General features: G+C 48.1%; 1 protein-coding gene across 1 annotated transcript in view; it reads right to left on the bottom strand.

Moving 5' to 3' along the window:
* Positions 1–23,360, bottom strand: part of NLRC3 (NLR family CARD domain containing 3) — a 32,996-nt gene extending 9,636 nt beyond the window's left edge. Inside the window, exons 1-10 of the mRNA XM_069734479.1 lie at positions 23,127–23,360; positions 18,339–18,462; positions 16,209–16,466; positions 12,915–14,592; positions 12,738–12,824; positions 12,538–12,621; positions 11,316–11,399; positions 9,007–9,090; positions 8,074–8,157; positions 7,886–7,969 (exon numbers count right to left, since the gene is read on the bottom strand). Of these exons, the coding sequence (XP_069590580.1) occupies positions 7,886–7,969; positions 8,074–8,157; positions 9,007–9,090; positions 11,316–11,399; positions 12,538–12,621; positions 12,738–12,824; positions 12,915–14,592; positions 16,209–16,466; positions 18,339–18,345 (2,450 nt within the window). The 5' untranslated portion in view covers positions 18,346–18,462; positions 23,127–23,360. The remainder of the gene's footprint in view (positions 1–7,885; positions 7,970–8,073; positions 8,158–9,006; positions 9,091–11,315; positions 11,400–12,537; positions 12,622–12,737; positions 12,825–12,914; positions 14,593–16,208; positions 16,467–18,338; positions 18,463–23,126) is intronic.
* Between the last annotated feature and the right edge of the window lie 3,929 nt (positions 23,361–27,289).

Below are 27,289 nucleotides of genomic sequence, written 5' to 3'. Positions count from 1 at the left end.
GGATATCATACTGTGTGTGGGGGAATGTACTGTGGGGACATACTGTGTGTGGGGGAATGTACCGTGGGGACATCATACTGTGTGTGGGGGAATGTACTGTGGGGACATCATACTGTGTGTGGGGGAATGTACCGTGGGGACATTATACTGTGTGTGGGGGAATGTACCGTGCGGTATCAAACTGTCTGGGGGAATGTACTGTGGGGACATCATACTGTATGTGGGGGAATGTACCGTGGGGACATCATACTGTGTGTGGGGGAATGTACCGTGGGGACATCATACTGTGTGTGGGGGAATGTACCATTGGGACATCATACTGTGTGTGGGGGAATGTACCGTGGGGACATCATACTGTGTGTGGGGGAATGTACCGTGGGGACATCATACTGTGTGTGGGGGAATGTACCATTGGGACATCATACTGTGTGTGGGGGAATGTACCGTGGGGACATCATACTGTGTGTGGGGGAATGTACCGTGGGAACATCATACTGTGTGTGGGGGAATGTACCGTGAGGATATCATACTGTGTGTGGGGGGTATGTATTGTGGGGACACCATACTGTGTGGAGGAATGTACTGTGGGGACACCATACTGTGTGTGGGGCAATGTACTGTGGGGACATCATACTGTGTGTGGGGGAATGTACCATGGGGATATCATACTGTGTGTGGAGGAATGTACTCTGTGTGGGGAATGTATTGTGGGGACATCATACTATGTGTGGGGGAATGTACTGTGGGGTATCATACTTTGTGGGGGAATGTACCGTGGGGTATCATACTGTGTGTGGAGGAATGTACTGTGGGGACATCATACTGTGTGTGTGGGGGAATGTACTTTGTGTGGGGGAATGTACTATGGGGCGTCATACTGTGTGGGGGAATGTACCGTGGGGACATCATACTGTGGGTGGGGGAATGTAGTGTGGGGATATCATACTGTGTGTGGGGGAATGTACTGTGGGGACATACTGTGTGTGGGGGAATGTACCGTGGGGACATCATACTGTGTGTGGGGGAATGTACTGTGGGGACATCATACTGTGTGTGGGGGAATGTACCGTGGGGACATTATACTGTGTGTGGGGGAATGTACCGTGCGGTATCAAACTGTCTGGGGGAATGTACCGTGGGGACATCATACTGTATGTGGGGGAATGTACCGTGGGGACATCATACTGTGTGTGGGGGAATGTACCGTGGGGACATCATACTGTGTGTGGGGGAATGTACCGTGGGGACATCATACTGTGTGTGGGGGAATGTACCATTGGGACATCATACTGTGTGTGGGGGAATGTACCGTGGGGACATCATACTGTGTGTGGGGGAATGTACCGTGGGGACATCATACTGTGTGTGGGGGAATGTACCGTGGGGACATCATACTATGTGGGGGAATGTACCGTAGGGACATCATACTGTGTGTGGGGGAATGTACCGTGGGGACATCATACTATGTGGGGGAATGTACCGTAGGGACATCATACTGTGTGTGGAGGAATGTATTGTGGGGACATCATACTGTGTGTGGGGCAATGTACTGTGGGGACGTCATACTGTGTGTAGAGGAATGTACTGTGGGGCGTCATACTGTGTGTGGGGGAATGTACCGTGAGGCTATCATACTGTGTGTGGGGGAATGTACCGTGAGGATATCATACTGTGTGTGGGGGAATGTACCGTGAGGATATCATACTGTGTGTGGGGGGTATGTATTGTGGGGACACCATACTGTGTGGAGGAATGTACTGTGGGGACATCATACTGTGTGTGGGGGAATGTATTGTGGGGACATCATACTGTGTGTGGGGGAATGTACTGGGGAGTCATACTGTATGTGGGGGAATGTACTGTGGGGATATCATACTGTGTGTGGAGGAATGTTCTGTGGGGACATCATACTGTGTGTGGGGGAATGTACTGTGTGGGGGAATGTACCGTGGGGACATCATACTGTGTGTGGGGGAATGTACCATGGGGACATCATACTGTGTAGGGGAATGTACTGTGTGTGGGGAATGTACTGTGGGGACATCATACTGTGTGGGGGAATGTACTGTGGGGACATCATACTGGATGTGGGGGAATGTACTGTGTGTGGGGAATGTACTGTGGGGACATCATACTGTGTGGGGGAATGTACCGTGGGGTATCATACTGTGTGGGGGAATGTACTGTAGGGACATCATACTGTGTGTGGGGGAATGTACCGTGGGGACATCATACTGTGTGTGGAGGAATGTACCGTGGGGACACCTGTTGTGAATTCCGCTCTTGGGCTCCCTCCAGTGGTTGTAAGTGGCACTTTTGTGGGTTCTGCTCTTGGGCTCCCTCCGGTGGTTTTAAGTGGAATGGCTGCTCCTTGGATTTAGCAGTCAGCAGCTGCTTCCACTGATTGTCTATTCTGCTCGGCTATTTAGCCTGGCTCTTTCCTTCAGCTTGTGCCACTTGTCAATGGTTCCTGGTTGGATTCACATCTCTTTGGATTTCCCTGTTATCCTGACCAGTTCAGCAAAGCTAAGTCCTTGCTTGCTCTTTTCTGTCCACAGGTTGTGGACTTATCCGTTCTGTGCTTTCTATGTTTGTCCAGCTTGTCAGTATGAATTAATTGTGTGTAGCTGGAAGCTCTGGGAAGCAGATTTGCCCTCCACACCTTTAGTCAGGTGTGGAGATTTTTGTAAACTCTGTGTGGATTTTTTGTAGTGTTTTATACTGACCGCACAGTATTCCATCCTGTCCTATCTATCTAGCTAGACTGGCCTCCTGTGCTCATCTTGGTTTCATTCTGTGTATGTCTTTTACCTCTCCACTCACAGTCATTACTTGTGGGGGGCTATCTATCCTTTGGGGATTTTCTCTGAGGCAAGATAGTTTTCCTGTTTCTATCTTTAGGGGTAGTTAGTTCTCAGGCTGTGACGAGGTGCCTAGGGAGTGTCATGAGCATCCCACGGCTACTTCTAGTGTTGTGTTGAGCTTAGGGACTGCGGTCAGTACAGGTACCACTTCCTTCAGAGCTCGTCCCATGTTGCTCCTAAACCACCAGATCATAACCGACACCATACTGTGTGGGGCAATGTACTGTGGGGACATCATACTGTGTGTGGGGGAATGTACTGTGGGGCGTCATACTGTGTGTGGGGGAATGTACCATGGGATATCATACTGTGTGTGGCGGAATGTACCGTGGGGACATCATACTGTGTGTGGGGGAATGTACTGTGGGGCGTCATACTGTGTGTGGGGGAATGTACCATGGGATATCATACTGTGTGTGGCGGAATGTACCGTGGGGACATCATACTGTGTGTGGGGGAATGTACCGTGGGGACATCATACTGTGTGTGGGGGAATGTACCGTGGGGACATTATACTGTGTGTGGGGGAATGTACCGTGCGGTATCAAACTGTCTGGGGGAATGTACCGTGGGGACATCATACTGTATGTGGGGGAATGTACCGTGGGGACATCATACTGTGTGTGGGGGAATGTACCGTGGGGACATCATACTGTGTGTGTGGGGGAATGTACCATTGGGACATCATACTGTGTGTGGGGGAATGTACCGTGGGGACATCATACTGTGTGTGGGGGAATGTACCGTGGGAACATCATACTGTGTGTGGGGGAATGTACCGTTGGGACATCATACTATGTGGGGGAATGTACCGTAGGGACATCATACTGTGTGTGGGGGAATGTACCGTGGGGACATCATACTATGTGGGGGAATGTACCGTAGGGACATCATACTGTGTGTGTGGGAATGTACTGTGGGGACGTCATACTATGTGTGGGGGAATGTACCGTGGGGACATCATTGTGTGGGGGAATGTACTGTGTGTGGGGACATCATATTGTGTGGGGGAATGTACTGTGGGGTGTCATACTGTGTGTGGGGGAATGTACCATGGGATATCATACTGTGTGTGGCGGAATGTACCGTGGGGACATCATACTGTGTGTGGGGGAATGTACCGTGGGGACATCATACTGTGTGTGGGGGAATGTACCGTGGGGACATTATACTGTGTGTGGGGGAATGTACCGTGCGGTATCAAACTGTCTGGGGGAATGTACCGTGGGGACATCATACTGTATGTGGGGGAATGTACCGTGGGGACATCATACTGTGTGTGGGGGAATGTACCGTGGGGACATCATACTGTGTGTGGGGGAATGTACCATTGGGACATCATACTGTGTGTGGGGGAATGTACCGTGGGGACATCATACTGTGTGTGGGGGAATGTACCGTGGGAACATCATACTGTGTGTGGGGGAATGTACCGTGGGAACATCATACTGTGTGTGGAGGAATGTACTGTGGGGCGTCATACTGTGTGTGGGGGAATGTACCGTGAGGCTATCATACTGTGTGTGGGGGAATGTACCGTGAGGATATCATACTGTGTGTGGGGGGTATGTATTGTGGGGACACCATACTGTGTGGAGGAATGTACTGTGGGGACACCATACTGTGTGTGGGGCAATGTACTGTGGGGACATCATACTGTGTGTGGGGGAATGTACCGTGGGGATATCATACTGTGTGTGGGGGAATGTATTGTGGGGACATCATACTATGTGTGGGGGAATGTACCGTGGGGTATCATACTGTGTGTGGAGGAATGTACTGTGGGGACATCATACTGTGTGTGTGGGGGAATGTACTTTGTGTGGGGGAATGTACTATGGGGCGTCATACTGTGTGAGGGAATGTACCGTGGGGACATCATACTGTGGGTGGGGGAATGTAGTGTGGGGATATCATACTGTGTGTGGGGGAATGTACTGTGGGGACATCATACTGTGTGTGGGGGAATGTACCGTTGGGACATCATACTATGTGGGGGAATGTACCGTAGGGACATCATACTGTGTGTGGGGGAATGTACCGTGGGGACATCATACTATGTGGGGGAATGTACCGTAGGGACATCATACTGTGTGTGTGGGAATGTACTGTGGGGACGTCATACTATGTGTGGGGGAATGTACCGTGGGGACATCATTGTGTGGGGGAATGTACTGTGTGTGGGGACATCATATTGTGTGGGGGAATGTACTGTGGGGCGTCATACTGTGTGTGGGGGAATGTACCATGGGATATCATACTGTGTGTGGCGGAATGTACCGTGGGGACATCATACTGTGTGTGGGGGAATGTACCGTGGGGACATTATACTGTGTGTGGGGGAATGTACCGTGCGGTATCAAACTGTCTGGGGGAATGTACCGTGGGGACATCATACTGTATGTGGGGGAATGTACCGTGGGGACATCATACTGTGTGTGCGGAATGTACCGTGGGGACATCATACTGTGTGTGGGGGAATGTACCATTGGGACATCATACTGTGTGTGGGGGAATGTACCGTGGGGACATCATACTGTATGTGGGGGAATGTACCGTGGGGACATCATACTGTGTGTGGGGGAATGTACCGTGGGGACATCATACTGTGTGTGGGGGAATGTACCATTGGGACATCATACTGTGTGTGGGGGAATGTACCGTGGGGACATCATACTGTGTGTGGGGGAATGTACCGTGGGGACATCATACTGTGTGTGGGGGAATGTACCGTGGGGACATCATACTGTGTGTGGGGGAATGTACCGTGGGGTATCATACTGTGTGTGGAGGAATGTACTGTGGGGACATCATACTGTGTGTGTGGGGGAATGTACTTTGTGTGGGGGAATGTACTATGGGGCGTCATACTGTGTGGGGGAATGTACCGTGGGGACATCATACTGTGGGTGGGGGAATGTAGTGTGGGGATATCATACTGTGTGTGGGGGAATGTACTGTGGGGACATCATACTGTGTGTGGGGGAATGTACTGTGGGGACATCATACTGTGTGTGGGGGAATGTACCGTGGGGACATCATACTGTGTGTGGGGGAATGTACCGTGGGGCATCATACTGTGTGTGGGGGAATGTACCGTGGGGGCATCATACTGTGTGTGGGGGAATGTACCGTGGGGGCATCATACTGTGTGTGGGGGAATGTACCGTGGGGACATCATACTGTGTGTGGGGGAATGTACCGTGGGGACATCATACTGTGTGTGGGGGAATGTACCGTGGGGACATCATACTGTGTGTGGGGGAATGTACCGTGGGGACATCATACTGTGTGTGGGGGAATGTACCGTGGGGCATCATACTGTGTGTGGGGGAATGTACCGTGGGGGCATCATACTGTGTGTGGGGGAATGTACCGTGGGGACATCATACTGTGTGTGGGGGAATGTACCGTGGGGACATCATACTGTGGGTGGGGGAATGTACCGTGGGGACATCATACTGTGTGTGGGGGAATGTACCGTGGGGACATCATACTGTGTGTGGGGGAATGTACCGTGGGGACATCATACTGTGTGTGGGGGAATGTACCGTGGGGACATCATACTGTGTGTGGGGGAATGTACCGTGGGGACATCATACTGTGTGTGGGGGAATGTACCGTGGGGACATCATACTGTGTGTGGGGGAATGTACCGTGGGGACATCATACTGTGTGTGGGGGAATGTACCGTGGGGACATCATACTGTGTGTGGGGGAATGTACCGTGGGGACATCATACTGTGTGTGGGGGAATGTACCGTGGGGACATCATACTGTGTGTGGGGGAATGTACCGTGGGGACGTCATACTGTGTGTGGGAGAATGTACCGTGGGGACGTCATACTGTGTGTGGGGGAATGTACCGTGGGGACGTCATACTGTGTGTGGGGGAATGTACCGTGGGGCGTCATACTGTGTGTGGGAGAATGTACCGTGGGGCGTCATACTGTGTGTGGGGGAATGTACCGTGGGGACATCATACTGTGTGTGGGGGAATGTACCGTGGGGACATCATACTGTGTGTGGGGGAATGTACCGTGGGGACATCATACTGTGTGTGGGGGAATGTACCGTGGGGACATCATACTGTGTGTGGGGGAATGTACCGTGGGGACATCATACTGTGTGTGGGGGAATGTACCGTGGGGACATCATACTGTGTGTGGGGGAATGTACCGTGGGGACATCATACTGTGTGTGGGGGAATGTACCGTGGGGACATCATACTGTGTGTGGGGGAATGTACCGTGGGGACATCATACTGTGTGTGGGGGAATGTACCGTGGGGACATCATACTGTGTGTGGGGGAATGTACCGTGGGGACATCATACTGTGTGTGGGGGAATGTACCGTGGGGACATCATACTGTGTGTGGGGGAATGTACCGTGGGGACATCATACTGTGTGTGGGGGAATGTACTGTGGGGACATCATACTGTGTGTGTGTAGATAGTCTGTGGTGGCCATGAAAGGGGTACTGTACTGTACTGTGGGAACACTGATGGGTTTCACAGAGCAATATTTGTGTGATTAAATATAAAGAATTAGGCAAAGCTAGGGAAATAGCGTAAAATAGAAAGTCCCGCGGCCCACACTATGTCCCCTTTCCTGACTTTCACACTTAGTGGGAACACTTCAGCTAAAGGATAAAGAACTACAATAACACAAAGAGGAAATAAATAGTGATATATTACTGTAGAGATTGGTCTTCCTGCATAATATGCAACCGTGAGAAACAACCCTTTGCATCTGTAATAAATCAGGTGCGGGATGGGCCACTGCTGTCTCTGGCCACCGTCCATATAACGTGGATCCATACTAGGGCTGTGTGCGGCCGTATACTTTGTACGGCAACTGTTTATTTAAAGGGGTATTCCAGTCTGTCCTGGATTAGTGTTATCTGCTATATCAGTGTCCCTGTTCAGGTAGAAGCGAGGAACGAGGCAATCGGTGGGACCCTCATTGATGTGACCTGTTCTCCATCCCTCCGACCCCCCCATTCATAGATGTGACTTACTCCAGGGTGATTAAGCTTGAGTTTGCAGTGAGAGCTTCAGCCAAAGCCGCGGCTCCTTGGTCTCCCAGGCTGTTGCTTGATAACCTGCAAGAAACCCACCCAAAGGATGTGAAACCATCAGTGCTTCCTCTTTATGACGCCATGCGGTGGGTTGATAGATCGGGAACACGACAGAGCAGATCACTCACCACAGCTCCTGGAGTACCTGGTTCTCCTTCAGGCTGGACGCCAGGCTCTCGGCCCCCGCAGCTTCAATGCCGTTCTTCTTAATACTGTTGGAAGGCAAGATGGAGTTTTATGATATTTAATTTTTCAGTGGACAAAGCCATATGAGGCCTTGTTTTTTTTTTGTTTTTAATTTTCTTATTTTTTATAGCATTTTTTTTGTTTGGGTGTTGGCGACTGTAAAATGGACTTTTATGGGCACAATAATGCCAAATTTGTTTGTTTTTAATTCCTTTATTTTTTAATTGAGAGAGGATTTAAATTTGGTATATTTTTACAGTAAAAATGTATATAAAAAAGTATATTTTAGTCCCCATAGGGGACTTAATCCTGCAAGCACTTCTATGGAGCCCATAGGAGCACCAAGATGGTGGTGAAGGAGTGACACTCGACTACGGTGGCAACCTATCTTCTCCCCCATCGCCTCGCAGGAACTGGAGCAATAGCTGCTGGAATCATGGCGCCACCCAATCGTGCCATTTAAATGCCTCTGTCAGAGATTGATGTTGGCATTTAAATGGTTAAACTGCAGCGATCAGAGCGGGATGCTGTTAGAGGCAGGTGCAGGCTGTATTACACAGCCAGTGCCTGCCCAGTAGGAAGCATGTTCAGCCCCTGAGCCCACTCCGTACATCCGCACCCGCTATAGGACGTGCTATGACATCCTAAATCAGAAAAGGGTTAATATGGGACCCCAATGGAAAATTTGTAGGGGTGTAGAGGAAACAAGTCACACCTGGACCCTGGAGCCATCAGGACCCAAATGTTGCTGTACCACGTAACAAGCCACTAGTATTATATATGACCCGTGGTAGGTCCCGGTTGCAGATTTGGCTTTGGGGTCCAGGATCTTCACTTACACAAAATCATCACATAAATAACATGAGTCCACTTACTTCAGGGCCTTCAGCTTGCGGTTCTTCCGTAGAGACTGCGCCAGGTGCTCGGCCCCCTCCGATTTGATGCGGTTGTTTTGTAGACTGCAAGAAAGATGAAGGCACAGCACTAATTAATGAAAATCTGACAATGGTGCCGGTCCAGGTCTCCGGTTTTACATGAAGCTCCCAGGGAACAAGGAGAAGCATCTCCTGAATACACTGAAGGTGGCCAAGGGCTAGGATTAGGGAAATCCTCTGTGTATGAGGAGCATCAGCCGTCCGTGCTGCAGCGGGCCACGCTGATGGACTAGCAGCCAAATATTGTGACCACCACAAATATTAGCATTGTTTAGCAGCATTATTTAGCCGCTGTACAGTGCCATACGTCTATATGCAAATAGTCTCTTCGGAGGGAAGAGGTCGAGAACTCTAGCGCCACCTATAGGAAGTAGAAATCCTAAAAGTCAATATCAACTCTATTAGGATTTTAGGATCGCTACTCCCTATAGGTGGCTCTAGAGTTCTCGTCCTCTTCCCCCTCTGAAGAGACAATTTGCATATTTCCCAGAGGAGCATTGTGGCTTAAAAGTCTCCTCACCTCGGCATGTCAGGCTTGACTTGTCACTCTCCGCAAGGAGGAACGTTACCCCATACTTCTATATAGCACTGTTATTTGGTCACTGTATAACGGTATTGAATGAGCAATATAAGGTCATACTATTTGGTAACTATAGAACCAAAAACACATGGGCTACTTGCATAGTGAACAAGTCTGTAGAAACCTGTTCACACCACCAAAGAACTTGAAGACACAAAAACGCACAGAGAGTTCAAAAATACACTGTTGTAAAAAAAAGTCACAGTAAATAAGCAAGTGCTAGTCAAAAAATGAAAAAAATACAGGGTAGCCCATGTGTTTTTGGTTCTATAATTGTTCTCTTGTTTCTACAAGACTGGGGAGTCCACCACTCCTCTGTGGGTCATTTGCATTGTAGCTGTTCCATCCTGCATGTCCACATGTATATTTTTTCTCTCTGAACCCTGCTTATACAGGTACTATACAGATGATCAGGTTTTTAAAGGGAACCTGTCACCTGAATTTGGCGGGACCAGTTTTGGGTCATATGGGCGGAGTTTTCAGGTGTTTTATTCACCCTTTCCTTAAACGCTGGCTGCATGCTGGCCGAAATATTGGATTGAAGTTCATTCTTTGTCCTCCGTAGTACATGCCTGCGCAATGCAAGATTGCCTTTCGCAGGCGTGTACTACGGAGGACAGAGAATGAACTTCAATCCAATATTGCGGCCAGCATGCAGCCAGCGGGTAAGGAAAGGGTGAATCAAACACCTGAAAACTCCGCCCATATGACCCAAAACTGGTCCCGCCAAATTCAGGTGACAGGTTCCCTTTAAATACATCAGATAGGGATTTTATACATTAGACAGGACTGCTCTATTATGGGTATACCTTGGCGATTGGTGGAGCAGCTTAACATACATTTTTTTGCAAAAAAACGTATTAATTAAATACCCTGTATTTTTTTAATTTTTTGACTAGCACTTGCTTATTTACTGTAACTTTTTTACAACAGAGTATTTTTGACCTCTCTGTGCGTTTTTGTGTCTTCTATTTGGTAACTATGCTGGTATTATTTGGTCACTTTATGGTGGTATTATATGAGCACTATATGCTGGTATTATTTGGTCACTTTGTGGTGGTATTATTTGGTCACTTTATGGTGGTATATGAGCACTATATGGTGGTATTATTTGGTCACTTTATGGTGGTATTATATGAGGATTATATGGTGGTATTATTTAGTCATTGTATGTAATTATTTTCTAAGCACTATAAGGTAGTATTATTTACGTACTATGTGCAGTTTTTATTTACTGTATGATGCCGATAATTAGACCTTTTATGGCATAATTAATAGAACACGTTGTACGTCATATAGACGGCATCTCTGAAAGGAGCATCCGAGGGCACAAACCAACCAAGTGACTGGCAGTAAGACGTCTGCTCTCCAAAAGTCCTGCTAAGTGCAGCTATGGAGATCTCATAGATCACGTTAGTATCGGCTGCGAGTACTACAGCGAAGCATTCGTTAGGGCACAGTTATCAAAAGCACCTAAAAGAAACCATATCTATGTTGCTCATAGCAACCAATCACAACACGGCTTTCATTTTACTAGGGCAGTTTAAGAAATTAAAGCTGAGCTCTGGTTGGTCGCCATGGGCAACAAAGACATTTTTTTCTTCTTCATGTATGACTGTTCTAACAGATGCATGGAAGAGGTTGGTGTGACCCAGTACCGTCTACTCACTCGAGAATCAAAAGTACTTGATTGTTCCTCAGATATTCGGCCAAGGATCGGGCACCATTGGGTCCAATGATATTGCTGTGCAGGCTGTGGCATAAAATGCAGGCGATTAATAGTATGCTTATATCTCAAAGAACGTACAGAGTAGCTACTTCCTATAGGTGGCACTAGAGCAAGCACATGGCAAACTCGGGCAAGCGTTGTGGCCCACTGCCCCAGGGAAAGCATCATGGCCCACTGCCCCAGGGAAAGGGTCGTGTTCCACTGCCCCTGGTCAAGCATCGTGGCCCGCTGCCCCAAGGAAAGGGTTGTGTTCCGCTGCCTCAGGAGAAGCGTCGTGGCCAACTTCCCCAGGGGAAGGGTCTTGTTCCACTGCCCCTGGGCAAGCGTCATGGGCCACTGCCCCAGGAAAAGGGTCGTGTTCCGCTGCCTCAGGGGAAGCGTCTTGGCCCACTGTCCCCAGGGAAAGTGTCGTGGCCCACTGCCCCAGGGAAAGGGTCGTGTTCCACTGCCCCTGGGCAGGTGTCGGGGTCCGCTGTCCCAGGGAAAGGGTCGTGTTCTACTACCTCAGGGGAAGTGTCGCGGCCCGCTGCCCGAGGGAAAGGGTCATGTTCCACTGCCCCAGGGGAAGGGTCGGGTTCCACTGCCCCCCACTGGGCAAGCATCATGGCCTGCTGCCACCCCCAAGGCAAGCGTTGTGGCCTCGGCTCCCCCCCCCCCCCGGGCAAGCGTCGTTGCCCGCTGCCCCCCAGGGCAAGCGTCGTTGCCTGCTGTGCCCCCCCCCCTTTTCCTAAAACATTCATAAAAAAATTAGTAAGAAAATTACATCTTTGGTATTGCTGCTTGTAAAAATGTCCAAACTAATAAAATATTATATTTATCCCATATGGTAAATCCAAAATAAAACATGAAAAGGCAGAATAGCTGTTTTTGGCCATTTCGCTTTCTCAGAAATGAATAAAAATAGATCAGAAATGTTATTGATAAAAACTACAGTTTGTACCACAATAAAACAAGCTTCTATACAGTGAAATCAACCGAAAAATAACAAGGTTAGAGGTCTTGGAGAGCAAAAAGGAAAAAATCTAAAGGTTTTTTTTTTGCCATTAGGAAGAGAGCTAATTTACTTCCTTTTTCCACAGACTTCCAACACCATCTAGATATCCAGGAGAACCAGGGTCTTCATACCTCAATTCCATCCTACAGGTGATTCATGGAGACTTACTCAAGAGATGAAAGAGTCCTGTTCACCATGAGAGCTTTTCCCAACACTTTAATACCACGATTACCCAACTGGTTTTCTGCAAGGCTGGAAATAGAGCGTCGAGAAAAGGCAGATTTATTGACTGTCGATAGATAGCGTCTCGATGAGTCCAAGACCTTTACTCGTGTGTTCGAACAGATATTTGCTCATGGGCTACTCACCTGATTTTCTGGATGGCACAGTCTTTGGCACGCAGGATGGTGGCCAACAGTTCCATAACATCATCCTTAAAGTTGTTATTCTCCATGCTGTACAAAGAAATGTATATGAGATGCAAACTCCCCGTATCGCACATGTAATAGCACGTCATGGATAGTCGCAAGACTTGTAGTAATTACCGGAGGTTGGTGCAGTACTGGAGCTGAGGGAGGAAGTTCTGGACTAGTCCGTAATTCAGGCATTGGTTGAGGTTCGTTTCTTGGGAACAGCTGCCTGACACACGTAGCAAATACGCAAGAGCAGAACTTGTCAATGGAGTCAGCTGACCCTTAAGAGTCCCCGTCTTCAGAGCCTCATCCACCGCACTGATCAGCTCAGTATGACCCATCTCGTAAAGGCAGCACACCAAGTTCACCATCCCACCAGAGATTGTCTTTCCCGCACTGAGCAAGCTCTGAAGGTGATCTATAGCCAATCCACGATGGTTGCTTGGTTCCTCTTTACTTGGAAGACATCCGGCTAGGACACGCGGGACCTGTGGTGAAAGAAGTCCAGATAGGAAACGGAGGAAAATAGACAACTGTACTCCATCAGCTTGTAAAACGCGCTGGGTGGCACTTTTATAGTGATTGAGAAAGCCCAACTTGGGCCAAGAGACTCCGCCATCGGCAAACAGGTCAAAGATGGCACGTTTGGCAGCAGAGTGGTAGTGAACAGCTGCCAGGAACTCTTGCAGCAGAAGATGGGAGAAGGCGAAAGATGAACATGAGGGAGAGTGTTGAGAAATCAACAATCGTGAACATAAGCTGCCGGGCAGAACTGGGGTCTCGATCCCACAAGATTTCAGATCTGACTCATAGAAAACTGTCCGTTTTCTAAGCAGACCCTGGAATGCCAGTTTGCCCAAATTGCCAACCATTCTCCTGGCATTTGCTGGTTGTTCTATCCTTTCTGCATCACAGAATTGGGCTTTTAAGTACCAGGAAAATATGGCCGACAACGTATCTGGTAAATGTTGATTTGTTGAGTCTTGAGCATGCAATGTAAACTCTAGAGAAAGTCCTATAATATAGCACAAGGTGGGCACAGAACAGAGAGCCTTCAAGGCACGATGACATTGTAGATGATCCCAGATCCTCTCCAGGGTGCCGTTGGTGTCATGTATCAGCTGATCTAGAAGATCCTTGATGTCATTTGACCCTAAACCAGAGATTTCTGTCATACGATCTACAAGCCCACCAGGAATCTTTGCAGCTGCTCCTGGTCTTGATGTGACCCACACGGTGACATCTGGCAGCAGATTCCCCCGTAAAATATTGGTAATGAGACACTCGGGAGAAAGCTCTTTCTGGGGGTCAATGCTGCCAACACAGTCTGAGAAATCGAGTGGTGCTCGTAATTCATCCAAGCCATCCAAAATGAGAAGAGAACTTGGAGGTAGAGTGGTAGTGCCAGGGCAAGCAATACGAACTAACTTCTCTGCAGAGAGGCGATCATGAATATTCAGCTCCCACAGTTTTAGAGATAACACAGATTTAATTTCTGTACACAACTTGCCACGTGTCCACTTTTCCACAAACAGTCGAACGAGAGTGCTCTTGCCAGCCCCTGCCACCCCCACAGTTAGGGTGATACGTGGTGGAAGACTGACTCGTGACAATGGCATTAGCATTTTTTCAAGAGGCAACGACTTAGAACCTGCTCGTCCAGCCTGTTCTAGTTCTAGCTGTCCAACGTCATGTTCTTGAATCTGGGCATCTTTGAGACCTTCTACCATCAAAACTGAGCTTAACTGTGACAAAGGTGGCTGCTGATCATCGTATTCCACGTTGTCCAAATGTTTCCGCACCAGTGGATCTGTGAAAAGACAAATGTGATTGAAATAAAGTATCAGTCAAAAGTTTGGACTCACCTGCTCATGCTATGGTTTTCCTTGTTCTTACTGCAATATGCACATAGTAGATTCAGATTGAAGGCAGCAAAACACAAAGGGACACATGTGGCAGCAAGGAGCGAAGAAATGCGTGTGAAGCAAACCAGAATATGTGTTAAATCTTAGTTTCCTCATGGTACCCCCCTCTTACTTGGATGTCAACTTTACACCCCCTTGGCATTCTCTCAAGCAGCGTCGTCAGGTCATCACCAAGAATGGCTTCCAACCATTATGAATGAGTTCCCAGACAAGCCGAGCACTTCTTGGCTGCTTTGCCTTTACTTTGCTGTCAATATATTCTCAAACCATCTAAATTCAGTTGAGGTCGGGTGATGGTGGAGGCCATGTCATTTGACACACCCTCCATCCCTCCTATTATTAGTCACATAGACATTGCATAGCCTGGAACTGCATTTTGGGTGATTGTCCTCAGGGAACACAAATGATTGTCCCATTAAATGCAAACTAGATTGGATGACATGTCCGTGCAGAATGCTGTGGTCGCTATGCTGGTTAAGTGTGCCATGACTTTGGAATCAATGACCAATGATATCAACAGTAAAGCACCATCACGCCTTCCCCTCCATGCTTCACGGAGGACAACACACACGTAGAAGCCATCTGCTCTTCTTTTCTAAGTTTCAGAAAGGCATGGAGGTTGGTACCAAAAAATCTCATATTTTGACTGCTCAGACCACAGTACAGATTCCTACTAATCTAATATCCAGTCCTTGTGCTGCTTGGACCAAAAAGTCTCTTAGCAATTTTCAGTAGCAATTCATCCATAAAAATCTGCTTCTCGTAGTCTACTCCAGACAGTTAATGTTGAGATGTGTTTGCTATGTGACGTCTGTGCATCATTTATTAGAGTTGTTATCTGAGGTGCTGTCAATTTGAGGTTTCTGAGGCCGGTCACTCTTATGAACTTATCCTCTGCAGCATAGGTCATTCTTGGTCTTCTTTTCCTTGGGTGGTCTTCATGAGAGCCAGATTAATCATAGAGATTAATTGTTTTCATGACTGCACTTGAGGATTTCTTCAAGGTTCAAGCAATTTTCTGACTGACCTTCATGTCTTATAGAAACAATAGACTGTCGTTTCTCTGTACTTACTTCAGTGCATCTTGCCATATTCTGGCTTAGAACAGTTCTAAACTATGAATCTGTGCATCAACACTACCTCTGCAAAAAAAACACCTGATGGTCACAAACATTTGCTGAAGGCCAAATGAGCTCTTGGTAAGGCATACCTGCCCATAGGAAGCCATTCCAGGTGATGACCTAATGAAGCTGCTGGAGAGAATACCAAGGGTAATACCAAGAGTACTGTGAGGAATCTAAGATTTAACACACATTCTGGTTTGTTTCTTTACTGTTTGTGTCCATATCTGTTTATTAGTGGTTTTGCTGCCATAAGTCTGAATCTACAATGTGCACATTCAAATAAGAACAAAAAAAACAACACTGTATGAACAAGTGTGTTCAAACTTTTCAAGAAAGTTAAGAAAAACCCTGGAGTTCACGTATAGGACATCACTGACCATAGTGGCGCATCCGAAGGTAAAGGCAGGTGCGACTGTTCTCTATGCAGTGTTGGAAAGCTTGGAGAGGCATCCTGCCCTTTCCACCCACAGTGTCCATAAGGGCTTCTGCCCGCTTGGGCAATGGTAACTCCTGAAGACATTTAACCTCGTCTGCAGCCAACAGCTGCAGATCTTGTAGCTTTGTCATGATCTCGTGGAGGGATTCCGGACAGGCACTGGATGCCAGCTGTCTCCTGTACCGGAGAATCCATAGGCCTAACCACAATAGAGATAAGTAGTTACGATCATGTAAGCAATGCCTAAATAGCTCAAAAGCCAAAGAAATAAAACATAAAGCACAGACAAATTAAAAAATCTTGAATCACTTTTCCCTTCATTCTGGGTCAAAGAGACAACCTGTTTTGGGTTATACTTATTTCCAGGATCCCAAAATGCCAAATCTGTGTAATTAAGCAAACAATCACCTAATAAACATGAATTTACAAGAAATTCCCACCATGTTGGTGGTTGAGCAGCTTCCTCAAAAGTACAGTACTGAAGTTAAATACTCCTTCAGAAGATGGAAACTGTACTAAATAACTTTACTACCAGTAGATGTACCGAGCCACAGTGGGTTAGACGACAGAAACTGTACTAAATACAGAAACTGTACTAAATAACTTTACTACCAGTAGATGTACCGAGCCACAGTGGGTTAGAAGACAGAAACTGTACTAAATAACTTTACTACCACTAGATGTACAGAGCCACAGTGGGTTAGAAGACAGAAACTGTACTAAATAACTATACTACCAGTAGATGTACAGAGCCACAGTAGGTTAGAAACAGAAACTGTACAAAATAACTTTACTACCAGTAGATGTACAGAGCCACAGTGGGTTAGAAGACAGAAACTGTACTAAATAACTATGCTACCAGTAGATGTACAGAGCCACAGTGGGTTAGAAACAGAAACTGTACAAAATAACTATACTACCAGTAGATGTACAGAGCAACAGTGGGTTAGAAACAGAAACTGTACAAAATAACTATACTACCAGTAGATGTACAGAGCAACAGTGGGTTAGAAACAGAAACTGTACAAAATAATTATACTACCAGTAGATGTACAGAGCCACAGTGGGATAGAAACAGAAACTGTACAAAATAACTTTACTACCAGTAGATGTACAGAGCCACAGTGAGTTAGAAGACAGAAACCGTACTAAATAACTTTACTACCAGTAGATGTACAGAGCCACAGTGGGTTAGAAACAGAAACTGTACAAAATAACTATACTACCAGTAGATGTACAGAGCAACAGTGGGTTAGAAACAGAAACTGTACAAAATAATTATACTACCAGTAGATGTACAGAGCCACAGTGGGATAGAAACAGAAACTGTACAAAATAACTTTACTACCAGTAGATGTACAGAGCCACAGTGAGTTAGAAGACAGAAACCGTACTAAATAACTTTACTACCAGTAGATGTACAGAGCCACAGTGGGTTAGAAGACAGAAACCGTACTAAATAACTTTACTACCAGTAGATGTACAGAGCCACAGTGGGTTAGAAGACAGAAACTGTACTAAATAACTACTACCAGTAGATGTACAGAGCCACAGTGGGTTAGAAACAGAAACTGTACAAAATAACTATACTACCAGTAGATGTACAGAGCCACAGTGGGTTAGAAGACAGAAACTGTACTAAATAACTTTACTACCAGTAGATGTACAGAGCCACAGTGGGTTAGAAACAGAAACTGTACAAAATAACTATACTACCAGTAGATGTACAGAGCCACAGTGGGTTAGAAGACAGAAACTGTACTAAATAACTTTACTACCAGTAGATGTACAGAGCCACAGTGTGTTAGAAGACAGAAACTGTACTACATAACTATACTACCAGTAGATGTACAGAGCCACAGTGGGTTAGAAGACAGACACTGTACTAAATAACTTTACTACCAGTAGATGTACAGAGCCACAGTGGGTTAGAAGACAGAAACTGTGCTAAATAGCTTTACTACCAGGAGGTGTATGTAGCCCTTGTGGGTCAAGACTGTAAAAGGTGGGCTAAGGACATGTACCCTTGAACAACACAAGGTATGCAGATTATAAATAGCTGTTTACAAACCTTCCATGTCATTGTTTCGAAATAACACGAAATTCCAGGATTCCAGACGCGATCAAGGTCCATGTCATCTCATCTATGCTGAAGGTAGACAAAACCCAGCAGACACCGTCCCGAAGTAATAAAACTAATTTAGGTCAGTCCACACATGGAATGAAAAAACAAAACAAAACATGCATAGAATAAAAAGTCTTGATTATTAAAACCTTCAGTTAAAAAGACGAAGACTAACCTAACGTGTCATATCTTCTTTTTGTCCTGTTTGTTTTGTTTTACAATGAAAACTAAAAAAAAATAAAGAAATCTTCTCTGCATCTGAAGAGTTCAGCTATATCCCCCTCAATATTCCATGTCTTGCTGTAAGACAACTGGCTGCAGCAGGAGCCTCCCCCCACTGCTAGGACTAAGGATCAATACTCTCCACCCCCTTAGGCCAAGCATAGATTAAACTGATCTTCTAGGGGAGATTAACCCCTGTGTTTTCTGCAGGATTTTTCTTAAAGACTGACCTTTTCAGAATGAGGAAGAACATTTTGTGGTGATTTAAGAGGGAAGCAGAAACAATTATAAAAATAAGCCCAAATCAAAATTAATCCCATCATCCAATTAACCCAAGACTTTTCCTTTATCAAAAGGAACACAACAGGAACCAACGTGAAGACCATTTCATATAGACAGCAACAGCTGAGAAGTTGGAAATAGGGGAAGGTGTCCCCCTTCTGCCATCAGTTTCTTACATAACAAGGTGGCATTGACACAGCAGCTGGGGGGTATTACAATGTATCACAGGTTCAAGTTCCCTGGGGGGACTAATAAAACAAAAAAAATAGGGTTAAATAAAAACAGACTTTTTCCAGATAAAAGAAAATGAAAGCATTTGCTATTGCCACGTTTCTGGCTGTCCGCACTAATAAATTATACCGTAATACTTATCCCACACGTTTCGCTCCAAAAATAAAAAGACACAATCTAAATATATATTCTGTATATTCTGTGTATATATATTTATATATATATATATATATATACAGTGGGGCAAAAAAGTATTTAGTCAGTCAGCAATAGTGCAAGTTCCACCACTTAAAAAGATGAGAGGCGTCTGTAATTTACATCATAGGTAGACCTCAACTATGGGAGACAAACTGAGAAAAAAAAATCCAGAAAATCACATTGTCTGTTTTTTTAACATTTTATTTGCATATTATGGTGGAAAATAAGTATTTGGTCAGAAACAAACAATCAAGATTTCTGGCTCTCACAGACCTGTAACTTCTTCTTTAAGAGTCTCCTCTTTCCTCCACTCATTACCTGTAGTAATGGCACCTGTTTAAACTTGTTATCAGTATAAAAAGACACCTGTGCACACCCTCAAACAGTCTGACTCCAAACTCCACTATGGTGAAGACCAAAGAGCTGTCAAAGGACACCAGAAACAAAATTGTAGCCCTGCACCAGGCTGGGAAGACTGAATCTGCAATAGCCAACCAGCTTGGAGTGAATAAATCAACAGTGGGAGCAATAATTAGAAAATGGAAGACATACAAGACCACTGATAATCTCCCTCGATCTGGGGCTCCACGCAAAATCCCACCCCGTGGGGTCAGAATGATCACAAGAACAGTGAGCAAAAATCCCAGAACCACGCGGGGGGACCTAGTGAATGAACTGCAGAAAGCTGGGACCAATGTAACAAGGCCTACCATAAGTAACACACTACGCCACCATGGACTCAGATCCTGCAATGCCAGACGTGTCCCACTGCTTAAGCCAGTACATGTCCGGGCCCGTCTGAAGTTTGCTAGAGAGCATTTGGATGATCCAGAGGAGTTTTGGGAGAATGTCCCATGGTCTGATGAAACCAAACTGGAACTGTTTGGTAGAAACACAACTTGTCGTGTTTGGAGGAAAAAGAATACTGAGTTGCATCCATCAAACACCATACCTACTGTAAAGCATGGTGGTGGAAACATCATGCTTTGGGGCTGTTTCTCTGCAAAGGGGCCAGGACGACTGATCCGGGTACATGAAAGAATGAATGGGGCCATGTATCGTGAGATTTTGAGTGCAAACCTCCTTCCATCAGCAAGGGCATTGAAGATGAAACGTGGCTGGGTCTTTCAACATGACAATGATCCAAAGCACACCGCCAGGGCAACGAAGGAGTGGCTTCGTAAGAAGCATTTCAAGGTCCTAGAGTGGCCTAGCCAGTCTCCAGATCTCAACCCTATAGAAAACCTTTGGAGGGAGTTGAAAGTCCGTGTTGCCAAGCGAAAAGCCAAAAACATCACTGCTCTAGAGGAGATCTGCATGGAGGAATGGGCCAACATACCAACAACAGTGTGTGGCAACCTTGTGAAGACTTACAGAAAACGTTTGACCTCTGTCATTGCCAACAAAGGATATATTACAAAGTATTGAGATGAAATTTTGTTTCTGACCAAATACTTATTTTCCACCATAATATGCAAATAAAATGTTAAAAAAACAGACAATGTGATTTTCTGGATTTTTTTTTCTCAGTTTGTCTCCCATAGTTGAGGTCTACCTATGATGTAAATTACAGACGCCTCTCATCTTTTTAAGTGGTGGAACTTGCACTATTGCTGACTGACTAAATACTTTTTTGCCCCACTGTATATATTTATATAAAGTTTTGTTGACCATAATTCAAATTAATAAAACTACAGCTTGTCCCCTGATACAATATCAATGTAAAAATGAAAAAAAATGTTTTATAGCTTTTGGAAAGTGATGAGGAAAATCAAAAGCAGAGGGGCCCAATGGGACTTACGTAATCCCAGAGTTGGCCCTCTGCTACTGACCCCGAGTGGATCTTCCATCGCCCTCTGCCACTGACCCCGAGTGGATCGCCCATCGCCGTCTGCCACTGACCCCGAGTGGATCTCCCATCGCCCTCTGCCACTGACCCCGAGTGGATCTCCCATCGCCCTCTGCCACTGACCCCGAGTGGATCTTCCATCGCCCTCTGCTACTGACCCCGAGTGGATCTTCCATCGCCCTCTGCCACTGACCCCGAGTGGATCTCCCATCGCCCTCTGCCACTGACCCCGAGTGGATCTTCCATCGCCCTCTGCTACTGACCCCGAGTGGATCGCCCATCACCCTCTGCTACTGACCCCGAGTGGATCTTCCATCGCCCTCTGCCACTGACCCCGAGTGGAAGTCCCATCGCCCTCTGCTACTGACCCCGAGTGCATCTCCCATCGCCCTCTGCTACTGAGCCCGAGTGGATCGCCCTCTGCCACTGACCCTGAGTGGATCTCCCATCGCCCTCTGCCACTGACCCCGAGTGGATCTCCCATCGCCCTCTGCCACTGACCCCGAGTGGATCTTCCATCGCCCTCTGCCACTGACCCCGAGTGGATCGCCCATCGCCCTCTGCTACTGACCCCGAGTGGATCTCCCATCGCCCTCTGCTACTGACCCCGAGTGGATCTCCCATCGCCCTCTGCTACTGACCCCGAGTGCATCTCCCATCGCCCTCTGCTACTGACCCCGAGTGCATCTCCCATCGCCCTCTGCTACTGACCCCGAGTGGATCGCCCATCGCCCTCTGCCACTGACCCCGAGTGGATCTCCCATCGCCCTCTGCCACTGACCCCGAGTGCATCTCCCATCGCCCTCTGCTACTGACCCCGAGTGCATCTCCCATCGCCCTCTGTTACTGACCCCGAGTGGATCTTCCATCGCCCTCTGCTACTGACCCCGAGTGGATCTCCCATCGCCCTCTGCCACTGACCCCGAGTGGATCTCCCATCGCCCTCTGCTACTGACCCCGAGTGGATCGCCCATTGCCCTCTGCCACTGACCCCGAGTGGATCTCCAATCGCCCTCTGCTACTGACCCCGAGTGGATCTCCCATCACCCTCTGCTACTGACCCCAAGTGGATCTCCCATCGCCCTCTGCTACTGACCCCGAGTGGATCGCCCATCGCCCTCTGCTACTGACCCCGAGTGGATCTCCCATCGCCCTCTGCTACTGACCCCGAGTGGATCTCCCATCGCCCTCTGCTACTGACCCCGAGTGCATCTCCCATCGCCCTCTGCTACTGACCCCGAGTGCATCTCCCATCGCCCTCTGCTACTGACCCCGAGTGGATTGCCCATCGCCCTCTGCCACTGACCCCGAGTGGATCTCCCATCGCCCTCTGCCACTGACCCCGAGTGGATCTTCCATCGCCCTCTGCTACTGACCCCGAGTGGATCTTCCATCGCCCTCTGCTACTGACCCCGAGTGGATCTCCCATCGCCCTCTGCCACTGACCCCGAGTGGATCTCCCATCGCCCTCTGCCACTGACCCCGAGTGGATCGCCCATTGCCCTCTGCCACTGACCCCGAGTGGATCTCCAATCGCCCTCTGCTACTGACCCCGAGTGGATCTCCCATCACCCTCTGCTACTGACCCCAAGTGGATCTCCTATCGCCCTCTGCTACTGACCCCGAGTGGATCTATCGCCCTCTGCTACTGACCCCGAGTGGATCGCCCATTGCCCTCTGCCACTGACCCCGAGTGGATCTCCCATCGCCCTCTGCTACTGACCCCGAGTGGATTGCCCATTGCCCTCTGCCACTGACCCCGAGTGGATCTCCAATCGCCCTCTGCTACTGACCCGGAGTGGATCTCCCATCGCCCTCTGCTACTGACACTATCATTCTACCCCAGACAGGTCCACGTGAGCATCGGCCCCATTGTTATAGCCAGTTGGGGGCAATGTGGCCTCTTCACTATGGATGCTCAGCAGTTTTGAGCTGGGGTCTTGTGTCCTCACCGCTGATCTCGGTCTCCTTGCTTCGTCCTATGAGCCCAGACAGATGGGCAATACCTCCGCTACCTGTCGCCAGTCGGTCATCCTCCTTGCTTCTCCCCAGCCCTCCGGTCTTCTGAGCGCCTCCTGAGCTCTGCTGTGCCCCGTGCTCGTCAGTCTGGTCCCACCGTTCTCAGCATCTCACCTCTTCCGCCTCAGCGTCTCGCCCTCTCTGGCTTCCTGTCTTAAGTCTTGAAACTAAACTTAGAAGAATAGAAAATAAAGATCCGCTCCTCAGTGGAGACAATTCACAAAAAGAACCATTTACTAGAAGTGAGCGGAGACGCGATGAGGATTCACCTAGAAATCTCTATTACCATATAGTTCCTGTACTCCGGAATCTGATCATCTAGAAAATGGGTAACTAAATGTTTGTAACCCAGGGGTGTAAGCACCTTCGGGACAGCTACGGAGGTGGCAGTTTTAGAAAATAAAACATCCAGCTGCTCAAAATACCCCCAATAACTGAAACAAGGGGCATAAGGAACTGATCCGTCGGAATATCTGTTTATAACATTGTATTCCCATCTCCAAGATCCTCTCCCAATATGTAGTAAATATAATATTAGCAAATACCTCCAATTACAAATGCAGTATAGTTCTTCTGATTAGCTATGTCACTTACCTCATGTGCAGGGCGTTGCAGTGTCTTAGGTATCCATGGTTACGATTGCTCATAGTGACAGTTATTTAGTTGTTAGTGGCCATAACCATGGATATAAGAGTGAAATTGGCCAAACCTGCCAATTTCAGTAGCACGTTGTATGGGGGACTAGTAACTCTCCAACAACAGATTATATTGCTAAATGATCAGACATGTTGAATTTCAGTATGCCCAATCCTTTCTGCTGAAGTTTAGCCCCACTAATGAAAGCACACGTACGCTTGGCCTAACTGAGCGTGCATGTGTACGGTGGGCCTGGAGGAGTAACCGATGGTGTATGGCCAACTGGGGAAAGTTAGTACACCCCCATCAAGTCCATCTTCTGGGTAGAAATCAGTAGATTTGCCCAATATTGATCTACAAGTGTATGGCCATCATCGAGCATCCATGCTGCAGTTTTGGGGTCTAGGGGTGATCCTGGAGGTAATCTTTACCCCCTGTGCACATGGGGGAAGGTTTTGATGTTTTTTTTTTACATTTATATAAATATAGAGGAAGAATATCTGCACGGCTGACACCGGTCACACTCAGGATGTAGCAAACCACACGAGGAAGAAGAAGGCAGACCTACGTGTGAGTGTGAGCGCTGCAATGTCTGGAGGCGTCCCGGCTCTGCTGCATGTGACGGCTACCTGCCCGCTGGCATCACCTGTCATGGCGGCTTGGGTTTGTCCACAACCCTGTGGTCATCGGCTCCTTGTTAATTAGTTTTCGAAGCATTTTGAGCATTTGCCATCTTTTTACCTTCTTTTGTACACGAAGGTGTTAATCCATATAATTAAGAAGGATTCTCCCCAAAAAATATTTGTCACACGGTGCCCCAGCGATTAGCCGCAATCAATGGGGGAAATCTGGAAGTGTTCAATGATCCTGCAGCGCCACCACTGGTGACATAAAGTATTACACAGTTCTCATTAAAATCAACGGACTGTCCGTGTAACGCAGGACATGACAGGTCGTCCAGAGCGAGAGACACGCTTTGAATCTACTCTGGCAAAAAAGTAATAAAGGACTTCACCAGCACAGACCACTAAGCAGATCTGTCCGTATTTCATGTCGTCAGTGATGGGATTTTGGGGGGTTGCAAGAAGAGAACCGTAGAGAGGTTCACCCACCCGAGACAGAGGAGTGGTGCAATTCTGAAGAATCATCTCCCACCTGAGGCAGAGGGGTGGTGCTCTCCTCAAGATTCATCACCTCCATGAGGCAGAGCAGCGGTGCACTCCTGAAGATTTATCACAAGAGACAGAGGAGCGGTGCACTCCTGAAGATTCATCACAAGAGGTAGAGGAGCGGTGCGCTCCTGAAGATTCATCACCCAAGGCAGAGGAGCAGTGCCCTTCTGAAGAATCATCTCCCACCTGAGGCAGAGGAGCGGTGCGCTCCTGAAGATTCTTCACAAGAGGCAGAGGAGCGGTGCACTCCTGAAGATTCATCACAAGAGGTAGAGGAGCGGTGCGCTCCTGAAGATTCATCACAAGAGGCAGAGGAGCGGTGCGCTCCTGAAGATTCATCACAAGAGGCAGAGGAGCGGTGCGCTCCTGAAGATTCATCACAAGAGGCAGAGGAGCGGTGCGCTCCTGAAGATTCATCACAAGAGACAGAGGAGCGGTGCGCTCCTGAAGATTCTTCACAAGAGGCAGAGGAGCGGTGCGCTCCTGAAGATTCATCACAAGAGGCAGAGGAGCAGTGCCCTTCTGAAGAATCATCTCCCACCTGAGGCAGAGGAGCGGTGCGCTCCTGAAGATTCTTCACAAGAGGCAGAGGAGCGGTGCGCTCCTGAAGATTCTTCACAAGAGGCAGAGGAGCGGTGCGCTCCTGAAGATTCATCACAAGAGACAGAGGAGCGGTGCGCTCCTGAAGATTCTTCACAAGAGGCAGAGGAGCGGTGCGCTCCTGAAGATTCTTCACAAGAGGCAGAGGAGCGGTGCGCTCCTGAAGATTCTTCACAAGAGGTAGAGGAGCGGTGCGCTCCTGAAGATTCTTCACAAGAGGCAGAGGAGCGGTGCGCTCCTGAAGATTCTTCACAAGAGGTAGAGGAGCGGTGCGCTCCTGAAGATTTTTCACAAGAGGCAGAGGAGCGGTGCACTCCTGAAGATTCATCACAAGAGACAGAGGAGCGGTGCACTCCTGAAGATTCTTCACAAGAGGCAGAGGAGCGGTGCGCTCCTGAAGATTCATCACAAGAGGCAGAGGAGCGGTGCGCTCCTGAAGATTCATCACAAGAGGCAGAGGAGCGGTGCGCTCCTGAAGATTCATCACAAGAGACAGAGGAGCGGTGCGCTCCTGAAGATTCTTCACAAGAGGCAGAGGAGCGGTGCGCTCCTGAAGATTCTTCACAAGAGGCAGAGGAGCGGTGCGCTCCTGAAGATTCATCACAAGAGGCAGAGGAGCGGTGCGCTCCTGAAGATTCTTCACAAGAGGCAGAGGAGCGGTGCGCTCCTGAAGATTCTTCACAAGAGGCAGAGGAGCGGTGCGCTCCTGAAGATTCGTCACAAGAGGCAGAGGAGCGGTGCGCTCCTGAAGATTCTTCACAAGAGGCAGAGGAGCGGTGCGCTCCTGAAGATTCTTCACAAGAGGCAGAGGAGCGGTGCGCTCCTGAAGATTCATCACAAGAGGCAGAGGAGCGGTGCGCTCCTGAAGATTCTTCACAAGAGGCAGAGGAGCGGTGCGCTCCTGAAGATTCTTCACAAGAGGCAGAGGAGCGGTGCGCTCCTGAAGATTCTTCACAAGAGGCAGAGGAGCGGTGCACTCCTGAAAATTCTTCACAAGAGGCAGAGGAGCGGTGCGCTCCTGAAGATTCTTCACAAGAGGCAGAGGAGCGGTGCGCTCCTGAAGATTCATCACCCAAGGCAGAGGAGCAGTGCCCTTCTGAAGAATCATCTCCCACCTGAGGCAGAGGAGCGGTGCGCTCCTGAAGATTCTTCACAAGAGGCAGAGCAGCGGTGCACTCCTGAAGATTCTTCACAAGAGGCAGAGGAGCGGTGCGCTCCTGAAGATTCATCACCCAAGGCAGAGGAGTGGTGCCCTTCTGAAGAATCATCTCCCAACTGAGGCAGAGGAGCGGTGTGCTCCTGAAGATTCATCACCCACATGAGGCAAAGGAGCAGTACACTCCCGAACATTCATCACCCAAGGCAAAGTGGTGCACTCCTGAAGATTCATCACCCACCTGATGCAGAGGAACAGTGCATTTCTGAAGATTCATCACCCACCTGATGTAGAGGAACAGTGCATTTCTGAAGATTCAGCACCCACCTGAGGCAAAGCAGTAGTGCGCTCCTGAAGATTTGTCAGCGACCTGAGGCAGATGAGCGATTCGCTCCTGAAGATTAGTCACCCACCTAAAACAGAGGAGCATTGCGCTCCTGAAGTCATCACCGACCTGAGGCAGGGGAGTGTTGCGCTCCTGAAGATTAGTCACTCACCTAAAGCAGAGGAGCGGTGTGCTCTAGAAGACTCG

Source organism: Ranitomeya imitator, chromosome 7, assembly GCF_032444005.1.
Source record: "Ranitomeya imitator isolate aRanImi1 chromosome 7, aRanImi1.pri, whole genome shotgun sequence".
Classification (NCBI taxonomy): Eukaryota; Metazoa; Chordata; class Amphibia; order Anura; family Dendrobatidae; genus Ranitomeya; species Ranitomeya imitator.
The sequence above is the reverse complement of the archived record's forward strand: the minus strand, read 5'-3'. Positions and strand labels throughout refer to the sequence as shown.